Source organism: Haematobia irritans, chromosome 1, assembly GCF_050003625.1.
Source record: "Haematobia irritans isolate KBUSLIRL chromosome 1, ASM5000362v1, whole genome shotgun sequence".
NCBI lineage: Eukaryota > Metazoa > Arthropoda > Insecta > Diptera > Muscidae > Haematobia > Haematobia irritans.
This window is the reverse complement of record NC_134397.1, coordinates 134,954,030-134,978,432: the sequence shown is the minus strand read 5'-3', so window position 1 is coordinate 134,978,432 and position 24,403 is coordinate 134,954,030. Positions and strand designations below refer to the sequence as shown.

At 35.5% G+C, this 24,403-nt stretch overlaps 1 protein-coding gene across 1 annotated transcript in view; it reads left to right on the top strand.

Moving 5' to 3' along the window:
* Positions 1-24,403, top strand: part of LOC142242422 (endoplasmic reticulum aminopeptidase 2) — a 108,602-nt gene that overhangs the window by 75,651 nt on the left and 8,548 nt on the right. Inside the window, exons 8-13 of the mRNA XM_075314001.1 lie at positions 988-1,146; positions 10,265-10,586; positions 14,353-14,495; positions 14,562-14,824; positions 19,077-19,206; positions 19,522-19,893. Of these exons, the coding sequence (XP_075170116.1) occupies positions 988-1,146; positions 10,265-10,586; positions 14,353-14,495; positions 14,562-14,824; positions 19,077-19,206; positions 19,522-19,893 (1,389 nt within the window). The remainder of the gene's footprint in view (positions 1-987; positions 1,147-10,264; positions 10,587-14,352; positions 14,496-14,561; positions 14,825-19,076; positions 19,207-19,521; positions 19,894-24,403) is intronic.

The following is a 24,403-nucleotide window of genomic DNA, read 5'->3' as shown; positions in this document are numbered from 1 at the left end:
TCTGCATGGTTGTTAGAGACCATATACTAGCTCCATGTACCAAATTTCAGCCGGATCGGATGAAAGTTGCTTCTCTTAGAGCAATCGCAAGCCAAATTTGGGGGTCCGTTTATATGGAGGCTATACGTAAAAGTGGACCGATATGGACCAATTTTTGCATGGTTGTTAGAGACCATATACTAACACCATGTACCAAATTTCAGCCGGATCGGATGAAATTTGCTTCTCTTAGAGCAATCGAAAGCCAAATTTGGGGGTCCGTTTATATGGGGGCTATACGTAAAATTGGACCTATATGGCCCATTTGCAATACCATCCGACCTACATCAATAACAACTACTTGTGCCAAGTTTCAAGTCGATAGCTTGTGTCGTTCGGAAGTTAGCGTGATTTCAACAGACGGACGGACGGACGGACGGACATGCTCAGATCGACTCAGAATTTCACCACGACCCAGAATATATATACTTTATGGGGTCTTAGAGCAATATTTCGATGTGTTACAAACGGAATGACAAAGTTAATATACCCCCATCCTATGGTGGAGGGTATAAAAATGAATTGAATATTAGTTTTAAATTATAAAAAATCAATTAAATCTTTAATTGGAAATCAATCTTTCATCAAATCTATTAAATATTTTTTTAAATAAAAAAAAGTCCAGTAAATTTTTTATTGAATATATTTTTTAAATAAAAAAAAATACATTTTTTAAATTAAACAAAAAAAACTATTGAAATTTTCTAATAGGAAACAACAAACCAATTAAATGTTTAATTGCTTATTTCTTAAAATTAAAAAAAAAAAACAATTTAATTTTTAGTTGGAAATAAATTCGTTGATATTTTTTCTGTATAGATGCTAATGCTTAAAAAAAATTATTGTAATTTTTAATTATAATAATTATTGTAATTTTTAACTATAATATAATCAAATAGAGTAAGAGGTTGCCATTAACTTTTGTTGCTTTTTTATGTTAAATTTCAGACTGCCGCAGTTTTCTCCATGTTACATACGGCTATAGGAGAAGATCGTTTCAGAAGTTGCTTGGGAGGTTTTCTCAAACTCAATCGTTTTAAAACTGCCGAACCCCTGGATTTGTGGACTATTTGTACGAAAAAAGCTAGTGGGGCTAAGAATATTAAGGTAAGTAGCCTACTCTTAAAAAACACTAAATCTTTTCAATTAAAAATATTAATTGTATAAAAAAATCAATTTAAAATTTAGTGGTAGTGATTTTTTAGTCAAAATTAAAATCAAATGCCCAAAACAATTGTACCAATTTATGTGTCAATTTAATGATAGTATTAATCACGGAATTATGTAGAAATACATATGTGTACTTGATTAAAAATTAATTGAATTCTTCGGCACTTTCAATTATTATTATTAATTCAATCAAAAATTTTATTTGAGACATTAAATTATTTATAGTTTTTTTTTTATTTATTTATAATTGATTTTATAAGAGTTCATTATAATTTAAGTTTGATTTTTCTTTCGATTTAAGAACCAAGCAACAAATTGGAAGTTGTTCCACAAACCTGTCGTTATTTCGGACCAGTCTTGGAACTCGAGATTTAAAGTCAAAATTTAAATTTTGGACAATTAAAAATCGCGAAAAAGAATAGAAAATCTGCCAGAATATAAAAAAAAACACCCATGCACAACTTCTAAAGCAATGCAAAGGATCCAGAAAGGAAGTACTTCCGTCCTATGATAAGTTCATGTAAAATTCATTGGAGATGATTCAAGTTTGGTCAAAATTTTAAGACGTAAGAATTTCCTGGTTGTATCTTAAAAGATACAGTGCGCATCTAAGGGAGCCACCATGGTGCAATGGTTAGCATGCCCGCCTTGCATACACAAGGTCGTGGGTTCGATTCCTGTTACGACCGAACACCAAAAAGTTTTTCAGCGGTGGATTATCCCACCTCAGTAATGCTGGTGACATTTCTGAGGGTTTCAAAGCTTCTCTAAGTGGTTTCACTGCAATGTGGAACGCCGTTCGGACTCGGCTATAACAAGGAGGTCCCTTGTCATTGAGCTTAACATGGAATCGGGCAGCACTCAGTGATAAGAGAGAAGTTCACCACTGTGGTATCACAATGGACTGAATAGTCTAAGTGAGCCTGATACATCGGGCTGTCACATAACCTAACCTAACCTAAGGGTTAATGAACCATTAAATTGCATGGATATACAACGAAAAAATGGCACCTCCATGTATCAGGCTTACTTAGACTATTCAGTCCATTGTGATACCACAGTGGTGAACTTCTCTCTTATCACTGAGTGCTGCCCAGTTCATTCGTTCCGGCTGAAAGTTGATACATGGTGTAAGTATATGGTCTCTAACAACCATGCAAAAATTAATCCATATCGGTCCATAATTATATATGGTCCCCATATAAACCGATCCCCTGATTTGACCTCCAGAGCCTCTTGGAGTAGTAAATTTCATCCGATACGTGGTCTAAGTATTTAGTCTTTAAAACCCATGCAAAAATTCGTCCATATCGGTCCAATTATATATAGCCCCCATATAAACCGATTCTAAGATTTGACCTCTGGAGCCTCTTGGAGGAGGAAAACTCATCCGATTTGGTTGCAGTTTGTTACATTGCACATTGGGCCAAATGACCGAAATCTCACACATAAAATCAATTTTTGAACTTGTGAAAATTAAATATTTGGTGGTACGAAAAAGTTGACAACACATTACGAAAAACAAATCCAAAATGGTAAAACAATATGGCAACCCGTTGGGCCGTCTCAGGCCGACGAAGTGGCAACTCTTTGCTATTGATTTTTTTCTTAAATTCATAGTTTAGCAAGGGGCTTTAGAGATTTTGCTGGTAAAACAAAAGTTTTTAAAGTTATAAACTTAATTTAAAATGTAAAATTTAAGTCAAAGTGTGTACTTTTAGTAAAAATTAACAGCGATGGTAAATATGGTTTGGTTGTTTAAGAAAAATGTGTGACAAAAAGCATATTTTTTCTTTGCTAAATATAATGTATGTCCATTTTGTCTGGAGTAGAACTTACTATATTGGAACGTATTGGTTGAGTTTTATACTGCGTTAGAAAGGTTGAGATGTTGTCTTTCTTTAAAACATAAATTTGTCTGCTTATAAGTGCTAATGAATTATTATGGTGTTACAATCAAAACGCAGAAATTATTAAATATTGGATAGAAAACAACTCCCAGTGCTGTAATAATAATGCAAAAACATTAAAAAGTAATAAGTCTACCATCAAGAAAAAATTAAAATAATTGTGCACGGAAATAGAATGAAGTAGCGTTACTTTGTATAGTAGAAACATCTGAACAAAACAATGGCAACGAATGAGAAATTTAGGTAAATCTGCAATATCTACCATATCATTAATAATAGGTATATAGAATAAAATGTCGTCCTGGGTGTCTTACTGTAACTGATTCGTCGACACAAGTTCAGTTACAAAATATGCTTAATCATAAAGCTAATATTTACATATAGACTTACATATAGCAGAGTAATATGATCACTTCAAACATGTTTCAAGAACAAAATGTTGTTTTGGACTGGGAAAGCAAAAACGGTATCTGAATATTTTTTAACGAATATGTTCCCATTTCAACATAGTGTTGCAGAAATAATGGTATTTGAAACTTTAAGCTAACATGAGCGTGTAAGAGATTGAATTAAACTAAAATTGCTGAAATTATATACACTCTAAGGCAGTGATCAAGATGGAGTAACAGTGAGCACCAGTTGTAATCTAGATTTTCAGTTCCCAATGTTACTACATATTGAAATATTTGATTTGGTGTATGATAAAAGTGGTTGAGATACATCCTCCATTAGAAAGTGGGCGCGGCAGTGGCCGGATCGGTCCGAAATGTTGATCATACTTTATTCTCATTCCCAGTGGTACATGTACAAAATTTTAGAGCTTTAAGCGCTTCCTTTGGGTTGAAATACGCCCTTCATTTTAAAGTGGGCGTGGCAATGGGCGGATCGGTCCAAATTTTTTATCATACTTTATTCTCATCCCCAGTGGTACATGCACAAAATTTCAGAGCTCTAGGCGCTTCCTTTGGGTTGAAATAGGCCTTCATTTTAAAGTGGGCGTGGCAGTGGGCGGATCGGTCCAAAATTTTAATCATACTTTATTCTCATCCCCAGTGGTATATGTACAAAATTTCAGAGCTCTGGGTGCTTCCGTTGATTTAATGCGTCAAAAACCTGTCATTTGGCCCACTGTGCATTGTGCTAGTATATGGCAGCTAACAACCATGCCAAAATTGGTCCATATCGGTCTATAGTTATATATAGCCCCCTGATAAACTTATCCCAATCACACAAAAATTGGTCCATATCGGTTCGTAATGTATATAGCCCCTTATAAAGCGACCCTCATATTTCAATTCGGCTCTCTAATTACCGCTCAAAACTTCATATCCGTTGCTAATTATTTATACATTTCCCTATAAACCGGGCCAAGAACTGAATTACAGAATTTGGTACAGGGAGTTTTTTGGGCACAAGGACGAACGCTATTGAATTTGGAAGAAATCGGATCAAATTTAAATATAGCCCCCATATATATTTATCGCCCGATTTCGACAAATGGGGTCACGTTGCTTTTTTTACTAACCGATAGTCGTCAAATTTAGCACAAAATAATCTTCTGCATCAACCTTTAAGTCTGCAAAATTTTATCGAAATCGGTTCAGATTTAGCTATAGCTCCCATATATATGTACCGCCCGATTTTTCTAAATTTGGCCTTAAAACCCTTATTTATAAACCGATCTTACTTAAAGTTGTCTAAATGTATTCTTCTATAGCAATAACTATATGCGCAAAAAATCATCGAAATCGGTTCAGATTGAGATATAGCTCCCAAATATATTTATAGCCCTTATTTATTAACCGATCTTACTCAAAGTTGGATAGATCCAGTCCTCTATAGTAAATTTTTTTTTTTTGCAAAATTTCATCGAAATCGGTTCAGATGTAGATATAGCTTCCATATATGTATCGCCCGATTTTGAAAAATTTGCCCCTAACAACTTTATGTTTGACCGTAAAGGCCTCATTTCTTAACTGATCTTACTCAAATTTTGCACAAGGTTACCTTTTGTGGTATTAATCAAACCCGCAAAATAGTATGCAAATTGGTTCAGATTTACATATAGCTTCCATATATATGCATCGCTCGATTTTCCAAAATTTGGCCATAATACTCTTATCCATTAAGCAATGTTACTCAAATTTCAAATTTGGATATACTAGCCGATCGTTTTTATACATACTTGTAGCTCTTACATAAGAATATTGCACGATTTTTACAAAATTGGATTTATTACCTACACTAATTGAGCGATTTTATCTTTTTTAATAATAGGCTCAATATTAGTGGCATACTAACTCCGTAGGTGCAATATCAACTTCAGCCAGTGTTGCTAGAAGTAGGGGAAATTCCCTATATGTAGGATTTTCTAATATTTAGCGTCTTGTAGGGACGTATGGCCATAATGTGGGGACATTTTCACTCAACACAATTTGTAGTAATTTTTACATTTCAGTGGCTCTAGAGGAGGAAATTAGGAGCCGGCGAGGCTTGATCATTAACAACCCAGCAAAAACAGAGCTTCCAAAAAAGTAGTTTGGATCCCCAATCTGTGATCCGGAAGTAGTGCAAACTTGGATCATCTCCAATGAATTTTACATGGAAGTACTCCCTTTTTGGATCCTTGGCATTGCTTTAGAAGTTGTGCCCTGGAAATTAATTTGAATGAAGAAATTTAAAAACAAAAAAAAATTTTTTTCAACCAATTACACTTTTTTTTCATCCATATATTTTAGTACACAATTATTTTCCTATTATCTAATTTTTACAATTTGAAAAACGTTTTCGCTCCGAGCTGGGGTTGAACCTGGGTTTGCAGGCACCATAACAGAACGCCTTAGCACACTCAGCCACAAACGTCATTGAACATAAAGCGTCGACAGGTCAATTCAAATGTTTGTGATATGAACGTAAAACGACACCATGGAATAACATTATAATTGCTTCTCGAGATGTTCTTTATTAGTATGAACGAAAAAATAAGAAACGCAGTTTCAAATCTCACCAGCGGCAATTTTTTTATCAAATTATTTTTCTATGTTATGCATCGTTTTTATTTTTTTATTTTCGGCATATATTTTCGTATAAATATATTTTTCCATTAAAAATCAACAAAAAAAAATTAAAAATTCTCGTAATTTACAAAACCTTATCAAAAGAACTTCCATGGAAGCGAAAAAGTCAAACGGCACAGGTTCAAATCCCAGCGGGGATGAAATTTCTTTTATTATTATTTTTTTACTTTTTTTTATTAATTTTCTATTCTTTTTTATTTTTTTTTTTTTATTACTTTTCTATTTTTTGTAAACTTTAATTGTCCAAAATTTGCACTTAAAATAGTCTGAATGCGTTTTTTCTAATACTTGTCCACAAGGACTGCATTGGAAGTAGAAAAAAATCATTGGGGGATCCCAAGATGCGCTTTAGAAGAAATGTTTGTGCACTTGTCCAAAAGGACTGCATTGGAAGTTGAAAAAACTCGATGGGGGATTCCGGGATGGGCTTTAAAAGAAATATTTGTTGAACAACTTCCAATTTTTTTTGCTGAGAATGTGTGGTAACAACAGTTACCACTCGTGCCAAAAAAAAAACTAACAAAATTTGAATATTACAACAAATTACCACAAATCTACCAAGCAAATATTACTATAAAAATTTTTGTCAAAACTTTATTCCTGTAGAAAATTTTGTCAAAATTGTATTTCTATAGAAATTTTTTCCAAATATTATATCTATAAACTTTTTTTTTTCAAAATGTTATTTCTATGGAATTTTTTCTCAAAATTTTATTTCTATAGAATTTATTATCAAAATTTTATTTCTATAGAAAAATTTCTCAAAAAAATTTGTTCATAGAAACTTTCTCCAAAATTTTATTTCTATAGAGATTTAGCAAAAAAAATTTTTATTTTTGGTAGAATTCTACCAACTGTGGCAACCGTGTTGGTAATACAAACAAAGATAATTGAGAAGAAGATGCAGTCTTTTAATAGCAAAACGGAATCACCAGAGGACTCTGCCAACAAAATATCATAAAGTTTGCGTCGACGTGTCTCTCAAATGTACTGCCGTTTGCGTCGGAAAATATCATAACATTTGTGTTTTTCATAAATTTCTGAATAAAAACCCACAAAAGCAATACCAAAACGATTGTAGAAAATTAAAATAAAACGTATGTCTATTTTAAAGCAAAAATTCATTATGGTTTCATGTGAATATTGCCGTTTAAATTTATTCTTGGGCAGAGCTGCTTTGGAAAAAATTGACAAATAAAACAATTTTTCTCTCATAGCTCTCTAAACCTTGACATTTGTTTTCTCTTTATAAGAGCACAATGCTTAATCTTGTTATACTCAATTATCTTTGATACAAATTTGTTTTCTAGATTATATACGTTGCCTTTTCATGTTATAAGATAATAAAATATTTACGGCCATTTTCATGTAGCTCCGTTAGGCTTTAACTGCCAGTTAACAGAAATTAAATTGCAAATATCTTCTCTCCAGTTAACTTTAACTGAAAAATTTTCGTCAGTTAAGTTCCTAACTGGCATATGGAATATATATGCAAGATGGCAGCTTCGTCCATTATACGGTTCAAAAGTTGGTTAGTTAACGGAACACTAACGGAGCTTTATGAAAATGGGGGTTAGAACCATTTTGTTTTGTAAAATTTGTTTAAATTTAACGAAAAATATTGTAGGGAAAATTGCTTGGGAAAGTAGGGAATTTTTTTTTTTTGTCCTTGTTGGGTAAACCGAACATTTTCCCTGGCAACACATGTGCTCCTTAATTTTCTTAAATATGCAACCGCGGTTTATCTCCCAGACCTATATCAATGTTACCCCACAAATGCTTATGATTACTAATTCAGTAAGGGTGGTTTAGGGTAAAGGGTGATACGGTCAAAATTTGGTCAATATAAACATGACGTATTTCTTTCAATTTTGCATTTAAAAAACCTGAACACCCCTCATTTTGAAGGTGTGTGTGTGTAGAATGTTGCTCCTATTTTGATTTTGGAATTCACTCTTCAGTTGTCAAAATGCCGTCCAAGCAAGAAGAGCAGCGTATCAAAATTTTGCTCGCGCATCGCGAAAATCCGAGCTTCTCGCACGCAAAGCTGGCAAAATCGCTAAAAGTTGCCAAATCAACCGTTACAAATGTCATTAAAGTGTTTGGGGAACGTTTGTCGACAGCCAGGAAATCTGGATCGGGGGGAAATCGAAAACCGGAAGCCGCTGAGACGACAAAGAGAGTTGCCGGTAGTTTCAAGCGAAACCCAAACCTCTCTCTCCGAGATGCCGCAAATAAGCTGGGTGTATCGTCTACAACCGTGCATCGAGCCAAAAAACGAGCCGGACTATCGACTTACAAGAAGGTAGTGACTCCAAATCGCGATGATAAACAAAATACGACGGCCAAAGCGCGATCCCGGAGGCTGTACACGACGATGCTGACGAAGTTTGACTGCGTGGTAATGGACGACGAAACCTACGTCAAAGCCGACTACAAGCAGCTTCCGGGACAGGAGTTTTATACGGCAAAAGGAAGGGGAAAGGTAGCAGATATTTTCAAGCACATAAAACTGTCAAAGTTCGCAAAGAAATATCTGGTTTGGCAAGCCATCTGTACCTGTGGCTTGAAAAGCAGCATTTTCATAGCTTTCGGGACTGTCAACCAAGAAATTTACGTGAAAGAGTGTTTGAATAAACGTCTGCTGCCTTTCCGGAAGAAACACGGTTGTTCCGTACTGTTTTGGCCGGATTTGGCATCTTGCCATTACGGTAAAAAGGCAATGGAGTGGTACGCCGTCAACAATGTGCAGGTGGTTCCCAAGGACAAGAACCCAATTGAGAAATACCGGGCTATTGTCAAGCGGAACCTAAAGAAGACCAAAAAACTGCTAAGGACGAGCAGCAGTTCAAGGCAAACTGGCTATCTGCGGCGAAGAAGGTGGACAAGGTGGCTGTACAAAATCTGATGGCAGGTGTCAAGCGTGAGGCCCGGCAATTCGGATTTGGAAAAGCGAAAGCCTAACTGAATATTTTTCCTGAATTTTATACTAATTGAACTTGAAAAAGAAATATAATTTGATTTTTTAAATAAACGATTTCACCGATTAACACGCGTTTTCCCTTGACCAAGTTTTGACCGTATCACCCTTTATGATATAGTCGGCCCATTCAACTTTTTAATTGAAAATATTTTGGTGATATTTATTTGTTGTTTATGTTTATTAATTTTTTCAATGAACATAGGTGAATTACAAATGAATAGGAGCAATTACTATCATAATAGAAGACGAAACGATTTTTTTCAATAAAAAAAGTTATTTTTGAAACAACAACACAGTCCATTTCGTTTATATCAAACACTGTTCTTTTCTGACTTTAGGTCTTTAATAAGACACATTTTACAGTTCAAAATTTAATATACTACAATGTAATGTTGAACATTGTTTCGGAATCTTCCGAACATATCTGAAATATATGTTTAAAAAAAAACTTTGGTCGAAGCAGGGATCGAACCCACGACCCTTGGCATGCAAGTCGGACGTAGCAACCACTGCTCCACGGTGCCAAACTAAATGTTTGTTTCTGTTAAATAAACTTTGTTTATTCGGTTCGTGGGCGCCGCAAGCTATGCTATATAAATATAACTTATATGGATATTTATCTATTGATGACCATAACAGGTACATAGCTCAGTGGTTAGTGTGTTGGCTTACAAAGTGCATGGTCCGCGGTTCGATTCTCCGTCCAGGCAAAAGGTAAAAAAAAAATTTAAAAATTTATAAAATCGTACAATTTCTTCTACATTGTTGGCATTACAGAAAAAGGTATTAAGAACTAAACCACCTCGTGGATGTGAGGGAAAATGCAATTAGCAAGAAAACAATGTGTTTATTTATTTATTTATTATTTTTTTTGAGTTAGTCTTTATGAAATTGTTTTTACATCCTGGAAAAGAATAAACGTTTATCACAAAAAGTATATACTTTTCTTCAAAATACACTTCCTTACAGCGAAAAGCAATTGAGAAACGATCTTTGTTTGTCTAAAATTTCGTTTGGGAGGAAAGAATTATTTTTTTGCGTGTATAATTAAAAAAACCCCCTCATTCTCTCAATCTCTTTTTTAGGATATGATGGCTCTTTGGACCCATCAACCTGGCTTTCCCTTGCTGACAGTAACCAAATTGGGCAACAGTGTTACCATATCGCAAAAACCATTTAAACCTGCCGAATTTTTGGCCATTCATGATGATACCTATGATGGTAATAACTACAATAAAACCACAGCGAATTCCACAAATATTTCGACAACTTCCACAACAGCAGTACCCCACACAACACCGAGTGGTAAACACAAACCTCCGCAACAAATGAAATGGATTTTTCCCATAACCTATGTAACAAATATTAATAATAATACTGAGACGCTATGGATGCAAAATGTGGATCGTAAGTATTTCAACACAAAATGTGGGAGAGACAACTCCCCCTGACGCAATACTTTTTTATCTAGCACCAAAGGATGGGGGTTGGCTGATAAGTCCCCGGTCTAACAAAGAAAAACACGTTTTTTTTTGTCAAAATTCGTTTTTATTATTCAACATAGTTTCCTTCAAGAGCGATACAAAGATTATAACGACCTTCCAAAATATTTTAATACCATTTTGGTAGTACTCCTTCGGTTTTGCCTCAAAATAGGCTTCAGTTTCGGCGATCACCTCTTCATTGCAGCCAAATTTTTTCCCTGCGAGCATCCTTTTGAGGTCTGTGAACAAGAAAAATTAGCTGGGGCCAGATCTGGAGAATACGGTGGGCGGGGAAGCAATTCGACGCTCAATTTATGAATTTTTGCCATCGTTCTCAATGACTTGTGGCACAGTGCGTTGTCTTGGTGGAACAACACATTTATACCCTCCACCATAGGATGGGGGTATATTAACTTTGTCATTCCGTTTGTAACACATCGAAATATTGCTCTAAGACCCCATAAAGTATATATATTTTGGGTCGTGGTGAAATTCTGAGTCGATCTGAGAATGTCCGTCCGTCCGTCCGTCCGTCTGTTGAAATCACGCTAACTTCCGAACGAAACAAGCTATCGACTTGAAACTTGGCACAAGTAGTTGTTATTGATGTAGAATGGATGGTATTGCAAATGAGACATATCGGTCCACTTTTACGTATAGCCCCCATATAAACGGACCCCCAAATTTGGCTTGCGATCGCTCTAAGAGAAGCAAATTTCTTCTGATCCGGCTGAAATTTGGTACATGGTGTTAGTATATGGTCTCTAACAACCATGCAAAAATGTGTCCATATCGGTCCATAATTACATATAGCCCCCATATAAACCGATCCCCCGATTTGGCTTGCGGAGCGTCTAAGAGAACCAAATTTCATCCGATCCGGCTAAAATTTGGTACATGGTGTTAGCATATGGTCTCTAACAACCATGCAAAAATTGGTCCATATCGGTCCATAATTATATATAGCCCCCATATAAACCGATCCCCCGATTTGGCTTGCGGAGCCTCTAAGAGAAGCAAATTTCATCCGATCCGGCTGAAATTTGGTACATAATATTGGTATATGTTCTCTAATGACCATGCAAAAATTGGTCCACATCGGTCCATAATTATATATAGCCCCCATATAAACCGATCCTCCGATTTGGCTTGCGGAGCCTCTAAGAAACGAAAATTTCACCCGATCCGGCTGAAATTTGGTACATGGTGTTGGTATATATTCTCTAATGACCATGCAAAAATTGGTCCCTATCGGTCCATAATTATATAGCCCCCATATAAATCGATTCCCAGATTTGTCCTCCGGAGCCTCTTGGAGAAGCAAAATTCATCCGATCCGGTTGAAATTTGGAAAATGGTGTTAGAATGTGGTCTCTAACAGACACGCAAGAAGTGGTCCATATCGGTCCATAATTATATATAGCCCCCATATAAACCGTTCCCCAGATTTGATCTCCGGAGCCTCTTGGAGGAGCAAAATCCATCCGATCCGGTTGAAATTTGCAACGTGGTGTTAGTATAAGGCCGCTAATATCCTTGCCAAAATTGGTCCATATCGGTCTATAGTTATATATAGCCGATCCCCAATCACACAAAAATTGGTCCATATTGGTTCATATTAATGGTTGCCACTCGAGCCAAAAATAATCTACCAAAATTTTATTTTTATGGAAAACATTGTCAAAATGTTATTTATATAGAAAATTTTGTCAAAATTTTATTTCTCTAGAAAATTTTGTCAAGATTTTATTTCTATAGAAAATTTTTTCCAAATTTTATTTCTATAGAAATTTTTTTCCAAATTTTACTTCTATAGAAAATGTTGTCAAAATTGTATTTTGTCAAAATTTTATTTCTTTAGAAACTTTAAACTTAATTATATACGTATTTAATCGGCCTTTTTTAGTTTAATATATACCACGTATGGACTACCTTGTAATTTAGAAGACGGTGTTAGGAAGTTTTAAGATACCTTGCCATCGGCAAGTGTTACCGCAACCGAAGTAATTCGATTGTGGATGACAGTCTTCAGTAGAAGTTTCTACGCAATCCATGGTGGAGGGTACATAAGCTTCGGACTGGCCGAACTTACGGCCGTATATACTTGTTTCTTCTTCATATGGGGCCGTTTTGCCGCGATTTCGACCTTCAAACGTTCCAATAACGCCATATAATAGTCACTGTTGATGGTTTTTCCCTTCTCAAGATAATCGATAAAAATTATTCCATGCGCATCCCAAAAAACAGAGGCCATTACTTTGTCAGCGGACTTTTGAGTCTTTCCACGCTTCGGAGACGGTTCACCGCTCGCTGTCCACTCAGCCGACTGTCGATTGGACTCAGGAGTGTAGTGATGGAGCCATGTTTCATCCATTGTCACATACCGACGGAAAAACTCGGGTGTATTACGAGTTAACTGCTGCAAACACCGCTCAGAATCATTAACACGTTGTTGTTTTTGGTCAAAGGTGAGCTCGCGTGGCAGCCATTTTGCACAGAGCTTCCGCATATCCAAATATTGATGAATGATATGACCAACATGTTCCTTTGATATCTTTAAGGCCTCTGCTATCTCGATCAACTTCATTTTACGGTCATTAAAAATCATTTTGTGGATTTTTTTGATGTTTTCGTCGGTGACCACCTCTTTCAGGCGTCCACTGCGTTCACCGTCCTCCGTGCTCATTTCACCACGCTTGAGTTTTGCATACAAATCAATTATTGTTGATTTTCCGGGGCAGAGTCCGGAAACTCATTATCAAACCAAGTTTTTGCTTCCACCGTATTTTTACCATTCAGAAAACAGTATTTTATCAAAACACGAAAATCCTTTTTTCCATTTTTTTTTCACAATAACAAAAGTTGCTTCACAAAAGACGCTCTATCTCACAAACTAATCGACTTACAGACGTCAAATTTTGACATGAATCATTTGAAGGTTGGTACTATATAATATGCATTTAATACTATACACAAAAAAATTTCACGAAAAATTTTCCAATTAAAATTTTAATTGAGTTTTAAAAAATATTCAATTAAAAATTTATTTGATTCAACAAATATTTTAATTGAAACAAAAATCAATCACAGAAATAATAGTATCAATTAATTTTTTAATTGGATCAATTAACTTTTTAATTTACCTTCAATTAATTTTTTAATTGATACTATCATTTCTGTGATTGAAGACATTTCAATTAAAAATTAATTGGATCAATTAATTTCGAGATTGAATCAGAAAAAAAAATTTTTGTGTGTAGCGACGCAATCTATGTGTCAGACCGGGGACTTATCAGCCAACCTGTTAAAATAAGTACAAGTCATGTTCTAAAGTATAATTTACCCCATCAATGATAATCCTGGTTCATACACCAGGGCCTAGTCCTGTACTGATCCTGGACTTGATCTAATTCACGTAGGGATGTTTTCCATTCCGTTTCTAACACATCGTAATATCGATTTCCTACCAAAAATGTTTATTTATTTCTATGATGAAAAGTTGACTTTTCGACTATTTCACAATTTGGAAAATTTGTCTTTTCAATTCTTCAAAATTTCAAAAGTTTCCTTAATCAATGTTGCTTAATTTGGACTTTTCGGAAGAATTCGAAGAAGTAGACTTTTGACTAAATTACATCCGACTTTCTTTCAACTAATAAAACTAATGAAATTCCCATTTTCTCATTTAGTCACCTTCAATGTACCCGAAAATGTAAAATGGATTAAGGTAAATGCCCGTCAATCGGGCTACTATCGTGTTCTCTACAATGATGATAATTGGGCAAATATCATTGAAGACCTGTCAAATGATCCTGATAAATTCACAGGAGAGGTAAGAGATCTTATTAATAATGTATTTTTCTAAAAAATTAAACAAATAATTTTTCATTGCGTTTAGGATCGTTTGGGTCTTTTATCCGATGCATTTACGCTATGTCATGCCAATTTGCTGCCATGTGAAATTACCATGAATTTAATTCAATACCTTCCAAGTGAGACAAATTGGGGTCCTATGGCTTTGTCTCTGCGACATTTGGAAAAATGGCGTCGCATTTTAAAATATTCCGAATGTTTCCTAATGCTTTCGGAATTTGTGAAAATGAAACTATCCACAGTTATCGAAAAGATAGGCTGGAGTGATGATGGAGATGAGGCAACAAGGTAAGTAGATAATGTGAGATAATGCGGATTCTAATGCAAAAATCAAAACCAGATATTGAAAAAGTTGGGACTTTCGAGTAATCCGAATATACATGGTTCTCCCGCACTGAAATAAATGAGTATGCCCGGTTCCAAAGATTTTATCTTTACAGTTGTGACTAAGGTATTGATTCGGAGCCAAAGATTGTGGAGAATTGAAATAAGGATAATTCTCTTTTAAATTTGAGTTTCGCGTACTTAATACTAGCGAACAAATTTTAATTTATTGGTACTTTCTGCATTTTTCTTTATGTTAAACACATCGAAATATCGATTTCCGACTATATAAAGTATATATATTCTTGATCAGGGAGAAATTCTAAGACGATATAAGCATGTCTAAATTCTAAGACGATATAAGCAAAAAAATTTGGAAGTTCTTCCAAAGGCACAGCTCTAAAAGCACTTCCAGAAGATGCACTCCCAATGATGTTCTTTATTTGAACTACCCAGGAAGTTCTTTTAATTCAATTTTTTATAACTTGATTTGTTCATACTTTTAATGGGTAATTTCAATTTTTTATACCCACCACCATAGAATGGTGACGGGGGTATAATAAGTTTGTCATTCCGTTTGTAACGCATCGAAATATCGATTTCCGACTATATAAAGTATATATATTCTTGATCAGGGAGAAATTCTAAGACGATATAACGATGTCCGTCTGTCCGTCTGTCTGTCTGTCTGTCTGTCTGTCTGTTGTAATCACGCTACAGACTTCAATAATGAAGCAATCGTGCTGAAATTTTGCACAAGCTCGTCTTTTGTCTGCAGGCAGGTCAAGTTCGAAGATGGGCTATATCGGTCCAGGTTTTGATATAGTCCCCATATAAACCGACCTCCCGATTTGGGTCTTGGGCTTATAGAAATCGTAGTTTTTATCCAATTTGCCTGAAATTTGAAATCTGGAGGTATTTTATGACCATAAAGAGATGTGCCAAAAATGGTGAGTATCGGTCCACGTTTTGGTATAGCCCCCATATAGACCGATCTCACGATTTTACTTCTTGGGCTTATAGAAACCGCAGTTTTTATTCAATTTACCTGAAATTTGAAATCTAGAGGTATTGTAGGACCACAAATACGTGTGCCAAAAATTGTGAGTATCGGTCCATATTTTGGTATAGCCCCCATATAGACCGATCTCCCGATTTTACTTCTTGGGCTTATAGAAAACGAAGTTTTTATTCAATTTACCTGAAATTGGAAATCTAGAGGTATTGTAGGACCACAAATACGTGTGCCAAAAATTGTGAGTATCGGTCCATATTTTGGTATAGCCCCCATATAGACCGATCTCCCGATTTTACTTCTTGGGCTTATAGAAACCGCAGTTTTTATTCAATTTATCTGAAATTGGAAATCTAGAGGTATTGTAGGACCACAAATATGTGTGCCAAAAATTGTGAGTATCGGTCCATATTTTGGTATAGCCCCCATATAGACCGATCTCCCGATTTTACTTCTTGGGCTTATAGAAACCGCAGTTTTTATTCAATTTACCTGAAATTGGAAATCTAGAGGTATTGTAGGACCACAAATACGTGTGCCAAAAATTGTGAGTATCGATCCATATTTTGGGATAGCCCCCATATAGACCGATCTCCCGATTTGGGGTCTTGGGAAACCGTAGTTTTTATCCAATTTGTCTGAAATTGGAAATCTAGAGGTATTTTAGGACCATAAAGAGGTGTGCCGAAAATGGTGAGTATCGATCCATATTTGGGTATAGCCCCCATATAGACCGATTTCCCAATTTTACTTCTTGGGCTTCTAGAATCCGAAGTTTTTATCGTATTTGCCTGAAATTGGAAATCTAGAGGTATTTTCGGGTCGCAAAGAGGTGTGCCGAAAATGGTGCGTATCGGTCCATATTTTAGTATAGCCCCCATAAGAACGATCTCCCGATTTAACTCCTTGGGTTTCTAGAAACCGTAGTTTTTATCTGATATGCCTGAAATTGTAAATATTCTGGTATTTTAGGCTCACAAAAACGTGTATCGGATTAAGCTTTTATCGGTCCATTTGGTAATGCCTCCATATAGACCGACTTCACTTCTTGAGGGTGTAGAAGGCGCACTGATCATGAAAATTGTTTGAAACTCAATGTAAAATTTCCAGATTTTACTTCTACAGATTTAAGATTTCAAATCAAGACGTTATTTTATAATTTTCTTGCACACTTACAAGAGATGTTAATGATTCCTCTAAACCTCAAACAAAAATGGTTCTTATAAATCCAGAATCTGATATAGTCCTCATAGGTGAAATCTTTAAATTTATCTTCGGGTTGTGTCCTAAAGTCCTCAAGCCCTCCTGAAATTTCAAAGGAAACCCTAATATTTGGTTCATGGTGGTGGGTATTTAAGATTCGGCCCGGCCGAACTTACTGCTGTATATACTTGTTTTCTTTCAAATAGATTAAAAACAGAGTAAGAATTCATAAAATGGTACAAAAAAATTAAATTTTGTCGAAATAAAATGCTAAATCCAATCTGAAAAAATTGTGGTTTTTGAAAATATTTCCGACAAGCGTTAAAATCCGTTAAAAATTATAAAACATTATAAAAATTATTTATTTGCTAAAATATCACAGAATTTTTTAATTTACATCCAAAACATTGAATTCGGATCACACCTAAAAAGTGATGCAAATTCAGTGAAACGGCTGTTGAAATGGAGGACTTCCGTCCTATGACAAGCCCATGTTAAATTCATCGCTTCTGCGTCAATTTTGCACCACTTCCGGATCCAAAAAGAACATTTTCATTTTTTTTGGCACCGCTTTTTTTGCTGAGTAACCCGCTACGACGATGAGTTTTCAAAGTAAACTATTATATTTGATTCATGGTGGTGGGTATTTATTTAAGATTGGGCCCGGCCGAAGTTACTGCTGTATATACTTGTTATCGGTCCATTTGGTAAGGCCTCCATATAGACCGATTTAAATTTTTGAGGGTGTAGAAGACGCAATGATCATGAACAGAGAATGAAGCCGACCCATTTTTGTCGGCGGTGGCTGACACTAATTTTTTGCTTTCGGCGGCGGAGCCTTGACGGCTAAGCCGATATAAATTTGACTATTTTTGTCGGCGGTGGCTGACACTGATTTTTTGCTTTCGGCGGCGGAGCCTTGACGGCTAAGCCGATATAAATTTGTCTATTCGGCGGCGGACAATTATCCGAAGGGTAATGAGATTAGTTGTACAAAAAATCATACAATCGCATTTACATTTCATTCAAATTTTCTGAGCTAAATTTTTGCAAAACTATATCAACTGATTATAGCGACTGATTTTGGGTGGAAAGTTAAACATTTTGACAAAAAAAAAATACAAACATTATTAATAAATGTTTCTGATTTAAATCAAAATTTCTGATTAATTGGCGGCTAATTTTGAGTCGAGATTAGTCGACATATTCGGCGGCTGGCAAAACCTGTCGACGGCGGCTAAAATCGGCGGCGCGACTCGGCGGCTTCATTCCCGGATCATGAAAATTGCTTGAAACTTAATGTAAAATTTCCAGTTTTTACTTTTCGTAATCATTGAAATAATAGGGGTAAAAATCTACAGATTTTAGATTTCAAATCAAGGCGCTATTTCATAATTTTCTTGCACACTTACACAAGATATTTATGATTCCTCTAAAACTCATCAAAACTCAAACAGAAATGGTTCTTATAAAACCAGAATCTGATCTAGTCTTCATAAGAAAAATCTTTAAATGTATCTTCTGGAAGCGTATCTAAGCAGATCAGTTCAACCAGATCTGCTTAGAAGAATATTTGTCATGCAACCCCCCCCTTAAATTTTATATATTATCAAATAACCCGCTGGTGGGTATTTAAGACATGGCCCGGCCGAACTTACTGTTTTATGTACTTGTTTGGTATAAACCCTATTTAGACCAACCTTCAGATTTTAATTCTTCGGCTTCTAAAATCCGCAATTCTTAATGGATTTTTTTTTTGAAAACGGATATATAAAAAGGTTTTCTTTGGACCATAGATAGGTATACCGAATTTCGGAGTAAAATCTACAGAATTCAGATTTCAAATTAAAGCATTATTACATGCGTCTTCCGAAGGTAAAACAATTCATGTGGATGTAATTCTAGTTGCGCTCCCTATATGTCAGGGACTTTTTATTTGACAAACCAAATGTTTCAAAATTTCTAACCTTTATCTCTGCACTTCCTTATATTTTCTAGATTAATGCGACCTGAAGTTTTATTGGCTTCCGTTCTGTGGGAGGATATTGACAGTATAAGTAAATCGAAAAATTTACTAAATCAATTTCTTTACTATAATGGCACAGCCATACCGCCAAATTTAAGAGAGGTAAGTCACATACACGCAGAGAAGGAATATGATCACCTCAAACATGTTTCAAGAGCAAAATTTTAGTTTTGTATGGTGACCATGTAACATGTTTGTCACTAAAATGTTATTTTCTCGTCAAATATAACCTGCTTGCCGAAATCAGATACAAGATTGCCGACAAAATAACATGGTTGCGAAAACCATGTTACATGGTCACCACCCAAAAATAAAATTTTGCTCTTAAAACATGTTGGAGGTGATCATATTCCTTCTCTGGATGTAGCTTCGATATATTCAACTCAAGTTGTTTAACAAAAATTCCTTATATTTCAGGTCGTCTACACGGGCTCTATATTATCGGGTGAATATATTTTCTGGCAACATTGCTGGGAACGTTTTGTAACGCTGCAAAGAAATTCCGATAGTTATGTGGAACGTATGCAGTTACTAAGAGCATTGGGACGAACCAAAGATGCCTGGCTTCAAAATCGCCTTCTGTCCCATGTAACAATGTTGCCCACAGCTGAGGTTGTTCAAGTATTGCAGGCGATAGCGGGAACACCTACTGGTGGAGCGATGGCTTGTCGCTTTTTACAAGCCAAATGGTTTGAATTGGAATCACGAATGGGTCAGGGTACTCTGGCCTTTGCAAAAGTGATATCAGCCATAACACAATATGGAGCAACAAAATTCGATTATGATGAGGTAAGTAGAGCAACAAGTATTCCTTAGAAATATATATAACCTACACCATGGATTTGAAGCTTTCACAGAAAATAATATCACCAAAATATTCCCAATTAAACAGTTGATAGAAGTTGAAGACTTTTTCAAATAAAAAATTAATTGATACTATTAATCTTTTAATCAAACTAGAAACATGAAGTCAATTACGTCAATGATTGAAATTTTTAAACGTTCAATTAAAAAATTAATTGATACAAATAACTTTTTACTCCATGAGCATGATCACCATATGCCTTGAAAAGCATTCGATGCAACTCTGCAGCACTTTCCTTCAAATGAAAACAAAAAAATAAAAATTAAAAAATTTTAAAGAAATATACGAAACTCCATGCAAACTATGGGCGATACCCTCAATCTACAAGGTGACTGATATGTAATGCAACAATGTAAGGGCTATATTTTTTTTAAATTTTATAATCAGTTTAGATTTTTTCGAAATGGCTACCATTGGCACGAATTATCGCAATCAAATAACTAACAAAGCCATCGCACGCTGCGATATTTTCCTGAAAATATTTGGCAGTCGATGAATACAAGCGGTGAAGCATTATCGGCCGTTTCGTTGGCCCACACCGTTACTAAAGGGTGATACGGTCAAAATTTGGTCAATATAAACATGACGTATTTCTTTCAATTTTGTGTAGAATGTTGCTCCTATTTTGATTTTGGAATTCACTCTTCAGTTGTCAAAATGCCGTCCAAGCAAGAAGAGCAGCGTATCAAAATGTTGCTCGCGCATCGCGAAAATCCGAGCTACTCGCACGCAAAGCTGGCAAAATCGCTAAAAGTTGCCAAATCAACCGTTACAAATGTAATTAAAGTGTTTGGGGAACGTTTGTCGACAGCCAGGAAGTCTGGATCGGGGGAAATCGAAAACCGGAAGCCGCTGAGACGACAAAGAGAGTTGCCGGTAGTGTCAAGCGAAACCCTAACCTCTCTCTCCGAGATGCCGCAAATAAGCTGGGTGTATCGTCTACAACCGTGCATCGAGCCAAAAAACGAGCCGGACTATCGACTTACAATAAGGTAGTGACTCCAAATCGCGATGATAAACAAAATACGACGGCCAAAGCGCGATCCCGGAGGCTGTACACGACGATGCTGACGAAGTTTGACTGCGTGGTAATGGACGACTAAGCCTACATCAAAGCCGACTACAAGCAGCTTCCGGGACAAGAGTTTTATACGCCAAAAGGAATGGGAAAGGTAGCAGATATTTTCAAGCACATAAAAACGTCAAAGTTCGCAAAGAAATATCTGGTTTGGCAAGCCATCTGTACCTGTGGCTTGAAAAGCAGCATTTTCATAGCTTCCGGGACTATCAACCAAGAAATTTACGTGAAAGAGTGTTTGAATAAACGTCTGCTGCCTTTCCTGAAGAAACACGGTTGTTCCGTACTGTTTTGGCCGGATTTGGCATCTTGCCATTACGGTAAAAAGGCCATGGAGTGGTACGCCGCCAACAACGTGCAGGACAAGAACCCTCCCAACACGCCAGAGCTCCGCCCAATTGAGAAATACTGGGCTATTGTCAAGTGGAACCTAAAGAAGACCAAAAAAAACTGCTAAGGACGAGCAGCAGTTTAAGGCTAACTGGCTTTCTGCGGCGAAGAAGGTGGACAAGGTGGCTGGACAAAATCTGATGGCAGGTGTCAAGCGTGAGGCCCGGCAATTCGGATTTGGAAAAGCGAAAGCCTAACTGAATATTTTCCTGAATTTTATACTAATTGAACTTGAAAAAGAAATTTAATTTGATTTTTTAAATAAACGATTTCACCGATTTACACGTGTTTTCCCTTGACCAAATTTTGACCGTATCACCCTTTATTTGGTTCCTTGGCTTTTTGTAGTCAACTTTTTTGTTCATCGATGAGCTTTTGTACTATTTGGAATTTCAATGGCTTTAGTCAAGTTCATGGGATTCACCGTGGTGCAATGATTAGCATGCCCGTCTTGCATACAAAGGGTCGTGTGTTCAATCCCAGTTTCGAACTAATACCATAAAGTTTTTCAGGTGTGGACATTTCCGAATGTTACAAAGGTTGTGGTTTCACCGCAATGTGAAACGTGGTTCGGACTCAGCTATATAAAGGAGGTCCTTTGTCATTGAGCCAAACATAGAAACGGGCAGCATTCATTGATATAACAATGGACTGAATAGTCTGAAATAATCGGGACAATACCTAACCTAACCTAAGCTCATTTTTCATCGTTTCTCGCGATTTGTTCAGCTCACGAGCAAATTTTCAACCACATTGGCGTATATTTCGATTAAATCTGGCCTTCGCCTTTCGGATCATTTCTGGTGTTTGTTTTCGTCCACTTTTGGGACGCGATGCAACAATGTAATGATAGCCATTTGTGGTTTTCCAGCCAAATATGAAGCAATCACACTTGATTCCATCACGGATACCTTATATTTCTGAATGTAATTGATCAAAATGCATTTGTGAGCTTGTAAACAATAAAACTAACTGATAGCAACCTGAAGTTGGATGCAATATATGTATACGTGACTATATGACTTTTTTGAGGACTAGAAAATGTTGGTTGCAATACATATCAGCCACACAATCGAATTTTTATGAACATTTTTGAAAATCAAATCAAATTTTTATAATTTTTAAAAATCGATTTATAAGTCACACTGTATACAACAATCGAAAATCGATTTTCGACTAATCGAATTTTTATGAAAAATTGTTAAAATCAAAATTTTATATTTTTTTAAAACGAGTCACATTGATTATGATGACCAAAATCTACTAAATGGATTTTTTGGGGAGTGCACCTAGCTAGTAAAATTTGGTAGCAATAAATATCAGCCTTGAAATCGATTTTCGACTAAACGAATTTTTATGAAAATTTGTTACAATCAAATTTTTATAGATTTTACAAAATCTAGCCAAATCGACTAAAATTTGGTTGCAGTATATATTAGCCACGCTTTATACAAAAGTCGATAATCGATTTTCGACTAACCGATTTTTTATGAAATTTTTTGAAAATCAAATTCGTATAATTTTTATAATTCGATTAATCGATTTTTTATAGTGACCAAAATCAGCTGCAAAGCAAAATTTTAAAATAAAATAAATCAAATTTGTATAATTTTTGAAAATCGATTAGACTTTTTATAGAAACCAAAATTAACTAAAGGACTTTCTGGAGGAGTGCACAAAACTAGAATAATTTGATTACAATACATATTAGCCTCAGTGTATTCCAAAGTCGAAAATCAATTTTCGACTAATCGAATTTTTATGAAATTTTTTGAAAATCAAACCAAATTTTTATAATTTTTGAAAAATCGATTAATCGACTTTTTATAGAGACCACAATTATTTTTATTATTTTTGAAAATCGATTAGTTGACTTTTTATAGTGAGGACAATCAACTAAATGACTTTTTTTGAGGAGTGCACCCTTTCTCTAATGTAATATAAAATAAAAAGTATTAATGATCTCGCTTCAATCCCTGCATACAAGCTTAGCTTCGCGGGGTTAATATAATATAATTATTATTATATTTACTCATACACATACATGAAATTTATAAATTAATGTAACTTAAAATTGAATTAAAAATAAATAAAAAAAAAAAAATTTGGTTGCAATACATATCAGCCACACTACAACATACAAAAGTCGAAAATCGATTTTCGACTAATCGAATTTTTATGAAAATTTTTGAAAATCAAATCAAAGTTTTTATAATTTTTGAATCGCATTGAACTAAACGACCTTTTTTTAAGGAGTGCATACACCTACAAAATTTTGGTTGCAATCGAATTTTTATGAACAATTTTGAAAATAAAGTCGACTTTTTATATTGGTTTAAGGGAGCCACCGTGGTGCAATGGTTAGCATGCCCGCCTTGCATACACAAGGTCGTGGGTTCGATTCCTGCTACGACCGAACACCAAAAAGTTTTTCAGCGGTGGATTATCCCACCTCAGTAATGCTGGTGACATTTCTGAGGGTTACAAAGCTTCTCTAAGTGGTTTCACTGCAATGTGGAACGCCGTTCGGACTCGGCTATAAAGAGGAGGTCCCTTGTCATTGAGCTTAACATGGAATCGGGCAGCACTCAGTGATAAGAGAGAAGTTCACCACTGTGGTATCACAATGGACTGAATAGTCTAAGTGAGCCTGATACATCGGGCTGCCACATAACCTAACCTAACCTAACCTATATTGGTTTAAACTCGAGTCAAATCGGTTAATCGACTTTTTATAGTGACCAAAATCAACTAAACGACTTTTTTGAGGGATGCTCCCAACTAGAAAATGTTGGTTACAATACATATCAACCACAAAATGAATCTTCGGCCAATCGAATTTTTATGACAATTTTTGAAAATCAAAATCAAATTTTTATAATTTTTGAATATCGAGTCAAATCGATTAATTGATTTTTTATGGTGACCACAATCGGCATGTTTGAGGAGAGCATCCAACTAGAAAA